This window comes from Liolophura sinensis, chromosome 10 (assembly GCF_032854445.1).
Source record: "Liolophura sinensis isolate JHLJ2023 chromosome 10, CUHK_Ljap_v2, whole genome shotgun sequence".
NCBI classification, from domain to species: domain Eukaryota; kingdom Metazoa; phylum Mollusca; class Polyplacophora; order Chitonida; family Chitonidae; genus Liolophura; species Liolophura sinensis.
In genome coordinates, this window is record NC_088304.1 from 564,108 (window position 1) to 583,545 (window position 19,438).

The 19,438-nt window shown below is 39.7% G+C and overlaps 1 protein-coding gene across 1 annotated transcript; it reads right to left on the bottom strand.

Annotated features, from left to right (window-relative positions):
• Window positions 1-32: 32 nt before the first annotated feature.
• Window positions 33-9,932, bottom strand: LOC135476338 (beta-1,3-galactosyl-O-glycosyl-glycoprotein beta-1,6-N-acetylglucosaminyltransferase 3-like). Its single transcript, XM_064756336.1, has 3 exons — window positions 9,703-9,932; window positions 2,008-2,234; window positions 33-1,874 (listed from the first exon to the last, which is right to left on the bottom strand). Exons 1-3 carry the CDS (start codon window positions 9,930-9,932, stop codon window positions 1,561-1,563), a joined length of 771 nt encoding a protein of 256 aa, XP_064612406.1. The 3' UTR covers window positions 33-1,560.
• Between the last annotated feature and the right edge of the window lie 9,506 nt (window positions 9,933-19,438).

Here is a 19,438-nt window from a genome sequence, read left to right on the forward strand (position 1 = left end):
TAGTATCGTAGACAACGCTTACTATAGACTTATCTGTGAAAAGACTGGAACAGACAAGGGGTTGTTACCGATACTGGAGAATAGCTTTAGTGGAGCGACTGTTGATAAGTCTTTATTATTCACTTTACAATTTGGTAAAACATATAAAATGTACAATTCAGCGGTATTTCACAATGAGGACTGAGGTCTTATTAAAAGAGTAATACATGTTACATATATCAGATATATAGAATGACTCACCTGGAACAGACAAGGCGTTGTTACCGATACTGGAGGCTAGCTTTATTGGAGCGACTGTTGATAAGGGATTTGCTCCAGGTCAGCGCTCGCTTATAAAGGCAACCTCCAGGCCTGATGAGTCCCCAAGCGGTTCCATAGCAACAGGAACCAGTTCAGGTAAGCTGTTGGCAGGGCTACCCCCAATGGGTAATCCATTCTGGTACATGGATACCAGGAAGTTTCCTGTGGTGTTGGCACCTCCTGTCACAGCTAACCAACTGGTCTGTTTGATAATCCATATTCAGTGTTATTTCATCGATTAACAGATGTATATGTACTACACTTGATACAATGTGTCAAACATTGTAATTCATATTAAGAATAACATGCACAATCACACTTGCTATAAGAAAACTCATTTTGATACAACAGTAATTGAAACACTTAACCACACGTATTTTACACAAAAGGCAATGTTCACTTCAATACTTAAGATTCATTACAATAACTGAACATTTCAATTCTTACTAAGATATTATAACAATAATTGAACCTTCAACCAACATGTATTCTACACAAAAGACCATATTCATTTTAATACATAAGATTCAATACAATAATTAACGTTTTAATTGTCATTAAGAACATTATATACAATAATCAGACACGGATTTAATACATAAAAACGCTTCTTTTCAAGTCTGTGACAGTCTTGTGCCATTCTACCAATAATAAAGTGTCAGCATGTAATATTTTTGATTTTACTTTGATTGCCTTAACGATTTCCACTTTAATGCCATTGTGTTTGGTAAAAACTTCACTGGCTTCAGACCATGGCTACCAAGTGCCGGTGCAAGCAAAGTCAGCGGGGACACATGTACGCAACTGTGGGGTTAAAATCGTATGATTTCGAATAAAAGGGCGAATTTCGTTTACTTATCAGATATTATCATTAGTCACCAAGAGGGTTGTTTTGTGGGACCTATATTGTATTTCGCAATATTTAAGTCTTTCAAACGATAAAAAATTTCTGATCCCATAAATATTCATAACTATGAAACAGCCAGCGAAACTCGATTTTTGATGATCCGGCTGTATTTAAACGGCTGAAAAAAGGGAAAGTTTGTGTAGTAGCAGAAAAAGATTATACAACTCGTAAGCCGGTATTACAATGGATAGTACTTTTGTCTGTTAATTTTCAAAATCAGTTGTATAACCTCCATGACAGTAAATAAAACTCAGATAAACTCGAAACTCACAATATTGTTAAACTATATAATCTGGAAAATTCTATTTTGTGAATGGAGGACTAGACTGTAAAATTCTTAGGGTAGTGTAACACTAAATCAACGATTTAATTTGGTTTCTGTATTTCACCTCTGACAAAGAGGAGTAAAAGCTTGTATTAAATTCTTCTCCACTGAAATATTCTTGAATGGTGCGGTTCCAATGTAACTCCTCCAAACAGTCATAGGCGTATTGGCCATACGTACGGTGAAATTTATTCGCGAAGAGAGCCTTTGAATTTGCCAAGTCAGATAGATCTCCAACATTGAATATACAAATGTCTCTCACATGCTTTCCACTGCATTTCTGTCCATTCCATTGTTTGTATCGGAGAATGAACGGCATGTTTTCTCTCACCTGAACAGGACCTACGGTAGGATTAGAATCAGAACAATCCAGTAATAATATGTGTAATACAATTATAGACTACAAAAATGAAATCACTTGTTTACCATTACTCAAAATGCTGTGTTGTCATCAAATTTGATTTTAAGAACATACCGTTAAATCCCCCAGGGGCGCTCAAGTGTGGATTGTAGTTTATCGTAGCATAAAAGGTTTCGTCCGGAACCACCGTGTCCTTCAACCATTCCAGAAAAATCTGTGTCTTCTTGTCGCTGAAAATGAACTCCACAAAAGCTCGCGACGCCGCAATGTGAACTGGGCCTTTCATCAAGGTGATGTTAAACGGCGGAGGTCCTTTATTTTTCACCCGCCTTTTGTCAAACCTGAAACAGAGGAAATATTATTTCAAGTTTATAAACGTTTGCGTGAACTGATTGTAAACTAAAACTTCACATCAGTTTTCTATTGCCTTATAAAAAAGATACTTGTTGTTAACCCGCTTAGGCGATCCGCACTGAGAGGTTAGAGCAAGGAAATTTAACTGGTTGGCCCAGTGTCAGTTTTATGCGATTAGATGGGGTGTCGCGTATGGTGTCCTCAGTATGGTCTTTCAGTGGTGCCAGCACTTTGTCGGCATGGATGCGCCCTGCCACAAGGATAAGTTTGACGCTGCATTCAGCATCACAACCAATACACTCCAGAGCTGTTCCCCCACCCCCCTCCCCATCGAGAATAAAGTGTCAAGTAAGGCACCTTGTTAAAACTACGTGATCTCTGCGAGGCATAGTATGTATATCCAACGAATTGTATCTAATGACTGAGTGAATTCCATGCAGTTTATTATTGACTTGTAGGTCCTATTTACCCTATAAAGTGCGAGGCATATCTTGAGAATGTTCGAACGAAGATCAGTATAAGTAATCCACGACTGTGTTTCCATAGATACCAATATGACTTTGTTCTCCGACAGAATATAGCGTCCTTGCCTAGTCTTATATAAAACTATAATTTCAAAAATTGACGGCATTTTAGCAAAAGTTTATTGGGAGGTTTTGTATGTGATGTTTACTGGTATTTAGTTTATGGAACTACGGAACAGATACAGGAGGAGCCTCGGGCCCAGGGATCTCCTTAGGGCTTTTATTACATTTGTTTACATACAATGGATTGAAAACGCAGTCGTAGGCAGAGTCTAGTGGATTAGCTTTTAAGCTCTGTAGCATATCAAAGGCTAAGTTTTACACTCCTGTGATATTTACACCTCAACAACATATTGAATAAACTTTACTGGTTGACCATAATATTTTAGGTTCGGATCTAGATGAAGATTCCGCTTACAATAAAAATGCCTACCGGCGTTTTTAGACGTGGAAAGTGCAACAGTTTCAGCCGTCCATTTTTTATGTTATTGACACAAAGATCGATGCTATTAACATGTTTGGCACGGTGGCATACGAGTAAATATCAGCATATGAAAAACCCTCTGTGCCACATGTCAAAGTTTTGGCTAAGCTTTTAACTTTGATGCTAGGAAGCGTAGGTGTTTAAAATACTGCCATATGGTTCACCGATGTCTTGTTCATGGGTCAGAATGAATGAATGAATGAATGAATGAATATTTATGGTTTAACGCCACATCCTTAATATCTCAACCATATCATGGCGAGAACAAGGTGAAAACACGAGGCGGTGCAGGTTTTCGATATACTAATGAAAAGTAGTAAGTGTTTGGACATGTTTAAACTCGGATAAGAAAAACCAAAACATTTAAAACTGGAAAACCATTACAATTTCAAAAATATTTCACCTCGTTAAAACGACTTGGTCTCTACGAGTGTAAGAATTGTAGCCAATGACAGGATGAATAGCATGCAGTTTATTATGGATCTGCAAGACCCACTCACCCTTCCAAAGGCGACGAATATATTTAAGAATGTTCGATTTAAAATCAGTATAGCAGATTTTAACTTTTGATATGGATTTATTTGGGGCAGCCTTTGCCTCCCTGTCCACGACTATGTTTCCATGGATACCAATATGACTCGGAGTCCAACAGAATATAATATCTTTACCTCTTTTAAATAGTTTTCTGTGTAAGGCTAATATTTCAATTATCAGTGAATTTTTATATTTATTATGCTGTATTTCCAAAAGGAAGGAGGGCGAGTCAGTGCACATCATTGCCATCTAGGCACGCCCAGAGGAAACATATGGTAAGGCCAGGAGTATAGCTATGGTCTCGGCAGAAGAGACTGAAAATGATGATGGAAGACGTTAAGACTCGCTGCACTATGACAGCCGCAGCCGCAACCTTGTCCCCATCTTTTGACCCGTCAGTGTATATAAATTAATAGTCCAAATAATTAGCCTTAATTATAGCAAAACTTTGCTGAATTATAAGAGGATTTGTATTGGATTTATTATATTTACGTAGATCAAATATCAGTTTAGGTTGTGGAAAGAAGTTAGGGAGGTGACTCTCGAAAAGTCAGCGGGGCTATTTCCTGTGGCTTGATGTTACCTTCCACAATATGGTCCCGTACACGAAGACCGAATGAAGCGATCTTATTGAGACATTTATTAGATTTATCTACATATGATGGGTTAAACACACAGTCGTAGGCAGGGTTTGTTAGATGAGCTTTAAGCTTTGTAGCATATTGAAGGCTTAGTTTTATACGTCGGTTATATAAAGAAGGCCCATTATCCGCCACGTATAAACTTTCAACTGTTGAGGTTCTAAAAGCATCAAGGGTGAGCCTCAAACCTTGGTGATGAACAGGATCCAGCATGTTCATATAGGACTCGGAACAGTAAATGATGGACCCATAGTCCAATTTAGACCTCACCAGAGAACGATGGAGATGAGTAAAACAGATCGGTCAGCACCCCAATCGGTGCTATACACGACCTTGCCATGCTCATTTGATCTGAATAGTAATCAAAGGGCGACTGAGATACATTGTTTAATTGTATTTTGACCTGGAACTCATTCATGGACTACGATTTTGAGCTTTGATATGGAATTCACGCCTGGAATAGCCACTGTCTGCCAGGCATCATTGAAAACTCATGACCCCTTCTCTCTCGTGTGTTACCGGCGTTATTTTCTATTTGTATAATTTCTTACATACCTTTGTCTTATGGAGCTAGTGTTAAACGTTGTTTTGGAAATGGATATTGCGATTATCGACTTGAAATGCCCTTTACGGACTACGAATGGTATACGAATGTCGGACATGACGCTTATATTTGTACATTTAGGTATGAAAGCTTACTCTGTAATATTATACATAAAAATTTAGTTTCTCCAACAATTTTAACCCCTTCACCACAAAAATGAAAAAATGCATACTGACGGTTTTACACGTTGAAAATCTAAAACCGTTTTCAGTTGCCCATTTGTAGATCTTATTGAGACATAGCTGCAGCTCGATGTTATATTTTTAGCTCCTGTAGCATATCAGGAAATCATCCACGTATAAAGAACCCTCTGTGCAAGGTGTTAATGCTAAGCTATTTATTTTTATGCTGAACAATGTTGGCGTTATTATACTGCCCTGAGGAACACCCATTTCCTGCTCATGAGAGTCGGGAAGAGTGGACCCCACACGTACCTTAAACTCACGATCAGATAAAAATATTGGTAATCGGCCTTTCAGGCCCAAATCAGTAAGGTCTTTTAAAATGCCATATTTCCATGTGGTGTCGTAGGCCTTTTCAAGGTCGAAAAACATCGTCACCACATGTTCATTATTGATATAACCATCCTGTATAAAGGTTTCAAATCGAACTAGGTGATCTAAAGTTGATCGACCTTTCCGAAAACCACACTGTACATTACTAAGTAACTTGTTGGTTTCAAGAAACCAAACAAGTCTATCATTAATCATTCGTTCCATAGTCTTACAGACAAAGCTGGTAAGAGCTATGGGATGGTAATTAGACGGATCAGGACGATCCTTACCCGGTTTGGGAACCTGGATAATACGCACCTCCCCCCATGATAGTAGAAAATGACCAGTTATCCAAATATCATTAAGCAAGTCTAAGAGAGTCTCCAGTGGCTCAGGTGGTAAATGGTTCAGAAACTTATAACATACGTTATCATGACCGCACGCAGTATCGTGTGGCTTTTTTAATGCAATTATTATTGGTATTAAAAGAACGATTATAATCTTTTAAATTTTTAGAAGAAAAGGGCAATAATATGTTGGAATTCAGAAGTATAATTCTCAGAAGAAGATTTCTTGGAAATTGTCTCAGCTAATTTATTTGCTGTATTGGATGGAGAAGTTAATACATTATTTCCATCTTTTAAATGCTGGTCTTGTGCTTTATTATTTTTGCCCTTACGTTTCTAAACCTTTTTCCAGACCTTACGCATGGGAATTTTTGACGTAATGCCAGAAACAAAGTTCCGCCAACATGATCCTCTCTTGGATTTGAGTAATAGACGAGCCTTGGCTCTAAAACTACGAACCTGCTTTAAATTATTGTCAGTAGGACAATGATTAAATCTGCCTTCAGCCTTTTCTGGTCCTTGATGGCTTTGCAACAGTCTGTATCATACCAGGATTGACTTTTGGATTTTGGATTTGTCGAGGTTTAAGGGATAGTTCTATCGGCAGCTCGTAAAACCAGCTCGTTAAATTTTAATTTAGGATCATCTGCTGCATTGAGAGTCTCTGAGATGATATCAGCCTCACAGAACATCTCAAATGCGATCCAATCTGCTTTATCGAATTTTCACCTACCTACACGTTCTAAAGAATTGGAAGTGATATGCTGTAAGATTATAGGAAAATGGTCACTATCACCAAGATCGTCATGCACCTTCCAACAAAAATCAGGGAGAAGTGATGGATCTGTAATAGTGAGATCGATAGCAGAATAAGTGCCACTGCCAGGATGTAAATAGGTATTAGAACCATCATTGGAATAACACAGTTCCTCCATCGATAAGGAGTCTTGAATAATGTTGTTATTGATGAAGATAGAAGAGCCGCCTGTAGCTCGCTCTTCTTTATTTGAATAAGTACTATATAATCCATAATTTTAAGAGCTATTGTATCTTTGTCATATGTCTTCAGGTGAGTTTCCTGAAGACAAAGGGCAATAGGATTTACTGATTGAACTAACTGTGTTATTCCAATAAAATTTACCGTAAGACCTCTACAATAACATTGTATAATTTTGTTCAAGGATGAAGGGAGATGTATAGGAGATTTGCCCAGGTGTTAAATGGTTTAGAAGTTTATAATATACGTTATCAGGACCACAAGCAGTATCGTGAGCCTTTCTGAATGCAGTTGTAAGTTCCTCGATAGTAAAAGGACAGTTTTAAAAGAAAAGAAAGGGCAATTTAATGTTCTCCTTCTGGGTTTTAACATGTTGGAATTCTTTATTATAATTCTCAGAAGAAGATTTCTTGGAAATTGTCTCAGCTAGTTTATTAGCTATATCGGATGGAGAGGTATATATATTATCTCCATCTTTCAAATGATGGACTTTTGCTTTATTATTTTTGCCCTTAAGCTTCTGAACCTATTAAATTATTATCAGTAGTACAATGATTAAATCTGTGTTCAGCTTTTTACCATCTTTTATGGCTTTACGACAGTCATTGTCGTACCAGGGTTTACTTTTGGATTTGAGATTTGTCGAGGTCTTAGGTATTGTTCTATCGGCGGCTCGTTATACAAGCTGATTAAATTTTAATTTAGGATCATCTGCTACATTGAGAGTCTCTGAGATATCAGCCTCACAGAACATCTCAAATGCGATCCAGTCTGCTTTATCGAACTTTCACCTACCTACACGTTCTAAAGAATTAGAAGTAATATGATCTAGGAATATGGTCACTACCACAAAGATGGTGAGAGGCTCGTGAGTCTTAACGCTACTCTAGCGTACTAACCGTAGCGTACTCCCATATACAACCTAGAAAATTGTATAAATATACAGATAATTAAAGAAACCTGTATTTATGATATCATTAAATACTTAACAACCACATGGTCAGCAATGCTGTCAGATATATCGAACATGGAGTGGACTGTGTTGCACATTTCTCAAACATGAGTTTTGCAGTCAACTGGGATATGTTAAATATCCAACAAACTCAATGATCCAGTCTCGTTCAGGAATAGTAAAATTTACATTCCTACGTCACGCAACAATAAGACATAATGTCAGCTTAAAATATGTAGGTCAACTGAAGCTATCTTGGTGTCTTTAAACAAGTAATTGTTTACACCCTAAGTATTTTAGTTGAAATAGATTGCCCCAAAGTAGCAATATTATTGCATAAAGACATCCAAGGAGTAAGAAATTAAGTAAGTTGAGGAATGGTAAAGGTCAACCGGCGAAGGTATTTGTGAGTGAGTGAGGGCTTGGGTTTTAACGTCGTACCGACAATTACCTAATACATTATTTCTTTACTTATTTCATTATATTTCTGGACTATATTAATACATGCAATTAGAGGATAAGTGACAGTCAGAAATATTTCCCTTCAGAGAGGAGGACAATTTAGTACATCTGAAAACAAAAAACTGACGGCAACTGTTTCCCCACACTGTAGCAAAGATCACCTTGTAGATACAGATGTGCTCATGTGATAAATGTCTTCTTTGAACATGAAGGCATTGAGCACATGCAATCCCATTAAACATTTGTGGGGCCAATCAAAATTATACTATATCGCCCTGTTGTGATGGTGTCCGATCTTGATGACGTTAGACATGTGCTTCAGGAGGAGTTGTTAGTCATCCCTCAAAATAGGATCACATGCCTTATTTGTGTGGAGGTTATACCAGATTTTAACATTATCCGAGCGTACAGGCAGTTAAAATTATCTCCAACTGTAAAAGTTTCAAAATCCGACCTGTAATGAGTTTGCGCATGCTTATGGGTGTACGTCTGTATCAACAGGGTAATCCTTGCTACAGTGTGTTGACAGTGTTCACAACGATTTTGCAAACATCTTGGGAAATGTCAAACATTGTTTAAGGGGTGGGGTGGGGGTGGGGATGGGGATGGGGGTGGGGACGTACTTTTGATGCGCTGTCTATAAAGTTAATATTTAATCTCAATTTTCAAAAAAAAAACCTTTCTTGATCCTTTTACTTGATTGTTATTACGTAGGTATATAGTAATACAGTTTAATCATCCACCCCTTTAACAAATAAGTCTTGAATGTTGAAACGTGCTCACATTATACGAAGACATTGCATTTAAACGACAAAAATCACATATTACCTTTACTTGCTAGCACAATTTAAAGGAATCCACTTTCCTGGGTGGTACTTCCCTGTGTGTAGACACAGCAATGATTGTGCAGCCAAAACAATCAAAAGGTGGACGAGTAGGCGTTGGTCGAAATTATCGCCGAGACAACTCACACAAACATTCACTAGGTCACGTTCATATCCGTTGTGCGGGTAAAGTCAAACTCGGGGTATAGCAAAACTCCTAAACATTTTTGCCACACAGTTAGTACTCACAATGACACTTTTAGCGGTTGTAATGCTGGATAGCTGTATTGCAGAAAACGTGTACTTTAATAGGTAATAAGCAAAATGCATAAACAAGAATAAAGTACATTAAATTAGATTCAGTTAAGCTCAATACAAGATGATTTTATGCGAATAAAACAATCCAGATCTAGACCTAAGTAACCACTGAAACACTAATTAAATGTATTCCCCGGTTTTAACGGTTTGTGGAGCCTAGGCGACAATAAGCGATCGATGATCTTGTTTGAGTATAATTATGAACTATTTCATAAGAAAATCTTTTTATTTAAAATCGTGAAAAATTTTTATTCAGACATAGCAATTGACTTACCTAGACACACTCCCCTTAATGCCATTTGCACCACGATAGGCTTTGAGAATTTGTACCACCTGTTTATTAGTTTGTAAAGGAAACTCTTGCCCTGTTAAATTGATAAAATATTTCCACTTAAATCTCAACAGTTCTCTCATGCAGATCAGGTCGGCATCAAGGACAGAAAACGTGCCCCAGTGTACCAACACAGCCTGGAAATGTGTTATACGGGGCTGCAAGGCAACCATTACAACCAGAGACGGAATGCTAAGTCATGTTGCACAACATGGGCACACCACCCAGCTCCATCCTTTAGCCGACTGGTTGAACAGGTGAAAAACGTTATTAGACAGAGAACGAGGGAAAAATTGACACCACTTCCTCAGATTTATGACGACGAACTTACGAATTTTGGTCTAGAATTCCATCCACTCACCATTCAGGCTGACTTTGAGAGACCGTTTCACAGTGCCGTTCGCGCGGTTTACCCTCATTCCCAAGTCAAAGGTTGTTTTCTTCCATTTTTCACAAGCCATTTGGAGAAATACACTGAAGCATGGATTGCAGTAACCACGTCGTGATGACCTGGACATTAAAACCGTTGTTCGCCGAGCATTCGCCTTACCTGTAGTACTACCTGAATGCGTTGAGGACGTTTGGGTTAACGCTGTCTCCAAAGCACAAAACAACACAAACGTTTCGGAGTTTATGGACTACGTGATGTTAGCCTGGACTGAAGGGGTTTGGCATAAAGAAGTGTGGAACCACTACACAACCGGTCTAAAAACAACAAATAATGTAGGGGATGGCATTATCGATTGAAAAATGTAAAGATTTATCAGACTACCCATGTAGCCGTCATCTTGGCACTTGACAGGGGACAAAGGATATGATTGCTCGGGCTGGTTCGGGATCAACATGGCCGTATGGTGGCGCTAACAAAATCCTGCACCAAAACTCGGCAGAACTGAAATGATTTTCTGGCACAGAAATGTAGAATAAAATGGGCGCCAATATATGGGAGAAAGGCTCGATCAATGTTGCCCCGCTAACAGTAGTCTTTGTAGAATTTTTGGATGAGACCGGAAAACTTGGGGACTAAAAAGATCCCCCAAAAAAGGAAAATAATATTCAGGCTACCCATGTAGCCGTCATCTTGGCACTTGACAGGGGACAAAGGATATGATTGCTCAGGCTGGTTCAGATTTATTTTCATCGCTTAAAATTATACATAAAATGCTGCTTACAGGGAAGCGGAAGGTAGGAGGGTGTACTCAGCCGCCAGTTGTATTATAAATCTCGTTAAGTGAAATAGATTCAACAGGAGCCTGCACATTCTCCATCATACTGTAGCATCCGATCGGAGGTCTACCGGCAACGGAAAAAGACCATACTTACAGTCCCCAAGAGTCCAAGTGAGATAACACTGGATAGTGAATAGACATTGACCAAAAATGGTGAGCCTTTCGTATTGGAATGTAATGGGATAGATGACAGAATCCTTTTGTTTTCCAGTAGAGAGAACCTGACCGAAATCTGTCTGTCACCCATTGTCTTGTGTGATGGCACGTTTTACATCGCCCCAGCCATATCTGACCAGGTTTACACCCCCCGCTGTCTCCAAGAAGAGCAGGTCATCACAATGCCGCGGTTTTCCGCCAAGTCAAAGGTTGTTTTCTTCCATTTTTCACAAGCCATTTGGAGAAATGCACAGAAACATGGATTGCAGTAACCACGTCGTGATGACCCACCCGGACATTAAAACCGTTGTTCGCCGAGCATTCGCCTTACCTGTAGTACCACCTAAATGCATTGAGGACGTTTGGGTTAACGCTGTGTCTGAAGCACCAAACAACACTAGCAAGGCAGCGACCCTAGAGAAGGAAGTACAGAAACTAGGACGAGTTCTTAGGACAACTGAAGATAAGGCATGACGGCGTGGAAATTAATGCTGTTGAGTTTGCTGGCCGTGCTTCCCGAGTCGGGCACCTTGGCTAGTATATGTTTGATGTGTATGTGTATTCTAAGTTACTTGTAATATGTTACTTAAACATTTTAAATAAATAAAAACAGTTTACCAGTGTACGTTATATTCTTGTGCTAATCTTACCACAACTGTAAATTAATCTTAACTTAGCATGGAGACTCGCCAAGTACTTTGGGGAGAGTTCCCAGCTGTATAATCCATAATCCCCCTTTTGTTCACGGTTTAAGAAATGCAGACTGGGTCTCCTTTCGCCTACCTCCATTTCCTAATTAAAATTCAAGAAGTAGGCGAAACGAGGCTAAACCATTATAAATAGTGTGGACCGGAATTACACGAGTCCGGGGATTTCTCGGTAGGAACATGAACCTGTGCATATAAGATTAATAAAAACTATCGGTTGTTATTTTCCGCTAGCTAACATTAGGCGGCGATTTTTTGGTTATATGTAGTCATTTATTTGTTTAGCGCCGTATTTAAAGACTTGTTTCACTTATGCGATGACGGTCATATGTATTTGAGGTTATGATCCGTACTCATGAATATTTCACCTACGGCTTCCAGCATTATGGTAAGAGGAAACCGGGCTTGGCCCGAGGAAAACATCCTCAGGTAGACGTACGACCGGATAGGACAGCTAGATTTAAACTCGCAGCGGTGAAGGGGTAAAACATCCGCAGGTAGACGTACGACCAGATAGGACAGCTAGATTTAAACTCACAACGGTGAAGGGGTAAAACATCCGCAGGTAGACGTACGACCGGATAGGACAGCTAGATTTAAACTCACAGCGGTGAAGGGGTAAAACATCCGCAGGTAGACGTACGACAGGAGAGGACAACTGGATTTAAACTCACAAAGGTGAAGGGGTAAAACATCCGCAGGTAGACGTACGACAGGAGAGAACAACCGGATTTAAACTCACATCGGTGAAGGGGTAAAACATCCTCAGATAGACGTACGACAGGAGAGGACAACCGGATTTAAACTCACAACGGTGAAGGGGTAAAACATCCTTAGGTAGACGTACGACCGGAGAGGACAACCGGATTTAAACTCACATCGGTGAAGGGGTAAAACATCCGCAGGTAGACGTACGACAGGAGAGGACAACCGGATTTAAACTCACAGCGGTGAAGGGGTAAAACATCCTCAGGTAGACGTACGACTGGAGAGGACAGCTAAATTTAAACTCACAGCGCTGAAGGGGTAAAACATCCGCAGATAGACGTACGACAGGAGAGGACAACTACATTTAAACTCACAGCGGTGAAGGGGTAAAACATCCGCAGATAGACGGAGGACAGGAGGGGACAACTGGATTTCAACTCACATCGGTGAAGGGGTAAAACATCCGCAGATAGACGTACGACAGGAGAGGACAACTAGATTTAAACTCACAGCGGTGAAGGGGTAAAACATCCTCAGGTAGACGTACGACAGGAGAGGACAGCTGGATTTAAACTCACAACGGTGAAGGGGTAAAACATCCGCAGGTAGACGTACGACTGGAGAGGACAACCGGATTTAAACTCACATCGGTGAAGGGGTAAAACATCCGCAGGTAGACGTACGACAGGAGAGGACAACCGGATTTAAACTCACAGCGGTGAAGGGGTAAAACATCCTCAGGTAGACGTACGACAGGAGAGGACAACCGGATTTAAACTCACAGCGGTGAAGGGGTAAAACATCCGCAGATAGACGTACGACAGGAGAGGACAACTACATTTAAACTCACAGCGGTGAAGGGGTAAAACATCCGCAGATAGACGTACGACAGGAGAGGACAACTACATTTAAACTCACAGCGGTGAAGGGGTAAAACATCCGCAGATAGACGGAGGACAGGAGGGGACAACTGGATTTAAACTCACATCGGTGAAGGGGTAAAACATCCGCAGATAGACGTACGACAGGAGAGGACAACTAGATTTAAACTCACAGCGGTGAAGGGGTAAAACATCCTCAGGTAGACGTACGACAGGAGAGGACAGCTGGATTTAAACTCACAGCGGTGAAGGGGTAAAACATCCTCAGGTAGACGTACGACAGGAGAGGACAACCGGATTTAAACTCACAACGGTGAAGGGGTAAAACATCGGCAGGTAGACGTACGACTGGAGAGGACAACCGGATTTAAACTCACATCGGAGAAGGGGTAAAACATCCTCAGATAGACGTACGACAGGAGAGGACAACTGGATTTAAACTCACAGCGGTGAAGGGGTAAAACATCCTCAGATAGACGTACGACAGGAAAGGACAACTAGATTTAAACTCACATCGGGGAAGGGGTAAAACATCCTCAGGTAGACGTACGACTGGATAGGACAACTAGATTTAAACTCACAACGGTGAAGGGGTTAAACATCCTCAGGTAGACTTACGACTGGAGAGGCGTGAGCAGCGTTGAAACATTCAATATGGGCTATTCTCCCAAATACGTGTACATCTGAAATATTTCAGTATTTCAGCGATACTGTACATTTTAATGATATTTCAAAGTTATTGTAGGAGAACTATTTTTAAGTATAAATTTTACTTTAACAGCTTGAAGAAAGTAGCTTTTTTATGTTATAAATGTTTCTGCAAGACTGCGATTTTTTCGTTTCCATGACATCACCGATATAATACCAATGTGCTGTTAAACACTACTGACCTTTCATTCCTGACGTCCATGGGTAAATACCTAGATCTTACAATCCTTTTGATCATATGAAAACTGTGTTTTGGTTGGTAGCGAACGCCGTAAGACCGACTGAAATTGCCACCGGGTATTTTCAGCTTATATAGCTGCTTAGACGAGGACGTGGCCAATGAATGGTAAGGAATTAATTAATTGCATGCAAAACGATCGCCCACGGAAATAACAAAAAGATTTGCATACTTATCTATGAAACGCTAACTTCTCGCACACATATCTGTACAGACCTGCACAAAGGAGACATACAAAGATAGGGGTGATCAGGTTGTAATACTGGGTCTGAAAGAATTCGTGCCGAATACAAAAAACGCACAACTAGACGGCAGCATGACCGGTGATGCAGATAAAAGGTAATGCAGCTAGAGTTTGTATTCCAATCCCCTCAAGTGTGTAACCCGAATGCAGTGTTCTCGTGTCAGCTGATACGAATGTGTAACTGGAAAACAAGTAGTATATCAATACCGTTCTAACATTGGAGAAGGCTAACCTTGGAGAAATCGGAAGCAAAAATCGTGTTCGCGATCGGTGATCGCGTGTTCTACGTTGGCATCCGAGACCTCGTTCTCATGTGTGATCGACGCGATCGCGTAATTCGATTACGCCCCTGAATTCTGTAGGTGTATATTTATTTAAAGCATATTCCTCGATGAATACCACTAATTTTCAGGCTGCTCTGTCAGTGTTACCACAATGAGACGACTCTGTTAGATGAAACACTCAATATTATATGATTTTTGATGTTTTACGATTTTCGACGGGTGGATCTCCGTCGAGCAATCATTGTCACACAATCAGAGACAGCTCGCAAATCTATAAATTGCCTATTAAAGGGCAGGATTTGACCTGCGCGGTATGGTTATTATATAATTAAAGACGTACAGCATGGAGAATAACTGAAATATGTAGGCTTTTGAGGCCTACATTTGGCTAACACTATCTTTGCTTATCTGAGCCTTGATCAGTGATGTGTGATAAATTGTAATCCGTATCGCTGCACTTATTTTTACCAAATTCTACTTGAGCTAAGGGGATGGTGGTGTATAAGTGATTTCTCTTGAAGCGTATCTATCATATCTTCCCTAAACCTTTCGTTGAAGGCCTGTAATGTATCTATGCGATCTTCCTCTCAGCCGACTTCCTCTCGTACTGATAAAAAGATGAAGTTAAAGCTTTTGTCCGACACACTTGATAATGCACATGATCCTTGGTCCGCTTTTATCGTTCTCTCCACTAGGAGTGAACAAAAGCTGGCCTCTAAAATTCATCCTTTTCTGTTAACAAAGGGCTTTAGAAGGCGCAGCCGGCACTTCAAAAACCGTCAAAAAAACTACGATCCGGAGACATTCTTATCGAATGTTTCCGGAAACAACGGTCTAAAAATTTATTATCTTAAAATAAATTCTCCGACATATCTGTTTATACATCTGCTGACAATTCCCTGAACAGCTGTCAGGGAATAATATATGATAGGGATGGAGATATCATAGAGTTATCTAAAGAACAAATATGTACAGAATTAAGATCACAGGGTGTTGCCAGAATGAAGCGCTGCATGAAAAGCTGGCAACATCTTCAAGCCAAATACATACCTTTTGACCTTCAATAGTACCTCTACCATCGTATATCTACATTGGCCCGTATAGGGTTAATGTAGATTTATATATCCTTAACCCTACATGTTGTTTCACTTGCCAAAAATTTGGTCACGGTAAGGGCCAATGTAAAAATAAACTGATTTGTTGCAGATGCGGCAGTGAAGGTCATGATGGTTTTGACTGCAGAAACACAGTTAAGTGTTGCAACTGCGGTGGATATCACATGACCTCCTCCTGGGACTGTCCGCTATTCCTTAAGGAAAAACAAATAATCAATATTAAAGTCAAAAACAATATATCTATCAGGAAGCCCGCAAAATAGTCTAACACTTCTCCGTAGACTTCGTTTGCCATTGTGGTCAAGCGAACTACAACATCTGTTGCTACTTAAACTTCCTTGACTTGGCCCATTGGAAACGACAACCCTACTTTTATATCTTTACAACCTGCTGCTTAACCTGCGCTTAATTCCTGCTCAATTCAGACCACTGCAGTACAGCAAATAAATGCAGTAAATAATACACAACAAACTGATACACCTGAACCTAATCAATCCAAAAACAAAACCGGAAGTAAATCTCATAATAATAATAAATGGCTCCACAGAGCGTCCCTCTAAGGCCACTAGAGGCCCTGTCCGAACTTTTAATAGGTTTGGATCGTCAGAGGACGTTGGTTCTTCAACATCAGATGCGGATGTGATTTATTTATCACCCGCACCAAGGAGATCTTCCAGCCGATCTCCACGAAAGGGTCGCACCGGGTCCAAACATAAAGATAAATCTTCTATAAGTCTCCCTCCATAATATCTATAAATGACAAAATTATACAGTGGAATTGTCGAAATAACACATCTAGTCCAATCCTTAAATCTTATTGCCCTTTGTCCTCAGGAAACACACCTGAAGACATCTGACAAGGATAAAGCTATAGACGGCTCCTCGATCTTTATAAATAACAATATTATTCACAGCCCTGTTGCTCTGGATACAGAGCCCACGCCGTTTATAGTAATGGGAGATTTTAATTCCCATAACCCCCAATGGGGCAGTAATAATATAAATAATAAAGGCAAAGTAGTGGAAGACTTTTTATCTAAAGAGGAACTGTGTTATTTCATTGATGGTTTTAGTACCTATTTACATCCAGGGAATAGTTCTTATTCTGCTATTGATTTCACTATCACAGATCCATCACTTCTCCTTGATCTTTCTTGGAAAGTCCATGATGATCTTTGTGGCAGTGACCATTTTCCTCTCATCCTAAAACATATCACTTTTAATTCTTTAGAACGTGTAGCTAGGTGGATATTCGGAATAGCAGATTGGATCGCATTTGAGATGTTCTGTGAGGCTGATATCACTCCAGAGACTTTCAATGCAGAAGACGATCCTATATTAAAATTTAATGAGCTCGTATAACGAGCTGCCAATAGAACTATACCTAAGACCTCGACAAATCCAAAATCCAAAAGTAAATCCTGGTACGACAATGACTGTCGTAAAGCCATAAAGGACGGTAAAAAGGCTGAACACAGATTTAATCATTGTCCTACTGATAATAATTTAAACCAGGTTCGTATATTTAGAGCGAAAGCACGTCGATTACTCAAGTCCAAGAGACGATCTTGTTGGCGGAACTTTTTCAGGCATTACGTCAAAAACACCCACGTGTAAGGTCTGGAACATGGTTCAGAAGTTTTAAGGCAAAAATAATAAAGCAAAAGTCCAGCATTTCAAAGATGGAAATAGTGTATTAACTTCTCCATCCAATATAGCCAATAAATTAGCTGAGACGATTTCCAAGAAATCTTCTGAGAATTATACTTCAGAATTTCAACATATTAAAAACCAGAAGAAGAAAATTAAATTGCCCTATACGTTTAAAACGTTAGAAGATTATAATCGTCATTTTAATATCGATGACCTTAAAATTGCATTAAAAAAGGCCCACAATACTGCTTGTGGGCCTGATAACGTATATTGTAAGTTTCTGAACCATTTACCACCTGAGCCACTTGAGACTCTCTTGGACTTGCTTAATGATATTTGGATTAATGGTGATTTTCCATCATCATGGAGGAAGGCGTATATTATCCCGGTATATTTCGATCTCGAAAAGGCCCTACGACACCACATGAAAATATGGTATGTTAAAAGACCTCGCGAATATGGGATTAAAAGGTCCCTTACCAATATTCATATCTCAATGTTTAACTCATCGTCAGTTTAAGGTACGGGTTGGGTCCACTCTTTCTGACTCTTGCGAGCAGGAAATGAGTGTACCTCAGGGCAGCATTCTATCACCTACTTTGTTCACTATTTCTGACCTTTCTGAAAATGGGATTAAAGCGTCGCTTACTTCTATTTACATCGGAATTTTTATCTGATCGTCAATTTAAGGTAAGAGTGGGGTCCACGCTCTCTGAATCTTATGAGCAGGAGATGGGTGTGCCTCAGGGCAGCGTTCTATCACCAACTCTGTTCAGCATAAAAATAAATAGCCTAGCAAAAACATTAACATCTGGCACAGAGGGCTCTTTATACGTGGATGATTTCCTTATATGCTACCGAGCTAAAAATATGAATAACATCGAATAACAGTTGCAGCTTTGTCTCAGTAAGATCAAGAAATGGGCAACTGAAAACGGGTTTAGGTTTTCCACGTCTAAAACCGTCGGTATGCATTTTTGTTATAAACGGAAACTTCATCTTGACCGCAAGCTTAATTTTTGTGGTGAACAGGTTAAAATTTTTGGAGAAACAAAATTTATAGGTATAATATTTGATAGTGAGCTATGTTTATACCTCACATAAAAATTCTTAAATCTAAATGTACAAAGGCTCTGGATATAATTAAGGTCGTGTCTGGGAGCGATCGGGGTGCTGACCGATCTGTTTTATTAAATTTATATTGTTCTCTGGTAGATTGGACTATGGGTCCATCATTTACGGCTTCGCTAGGAAATCATATCTTAAAATGTTGGATCCGGTCCATCACCAAGGTCTGAGGGTCAGCTTTGGTGCTTTTCTTTACATCACAGATGTATAAAACTGAGCCTTCAATACACCACAAAACTTAAAGCACATCCAACAAACCATGCCTTCGACTGTGTTTTAAATTAATTATATGTAAACATATACTAAATGTCCTAACAAGATCCCTCCGTTCGGTGTTCGTGTTCGACACCATATTGTGGAAGCCGGTATCAAGCCTGAGGACATATCTTTTCCGGACATTCCTCCATGGCTTCATCGACAACTTAAATTATTTGACCTACGACGATATAATAAATTAGATACAAACCCACTGATAAGTCAGCAAAATTTTGCTGAAATTAAGGCTAATTATCCGGATTATAAATTTATATATACTGACGGGTCGAAGGATGGGGACAAGGTTGCGGCTACAGATGTCAGGGCTATACTCCTGGCCTGATCATCTGTTTCTTCTCGGCATGCCCAGAGA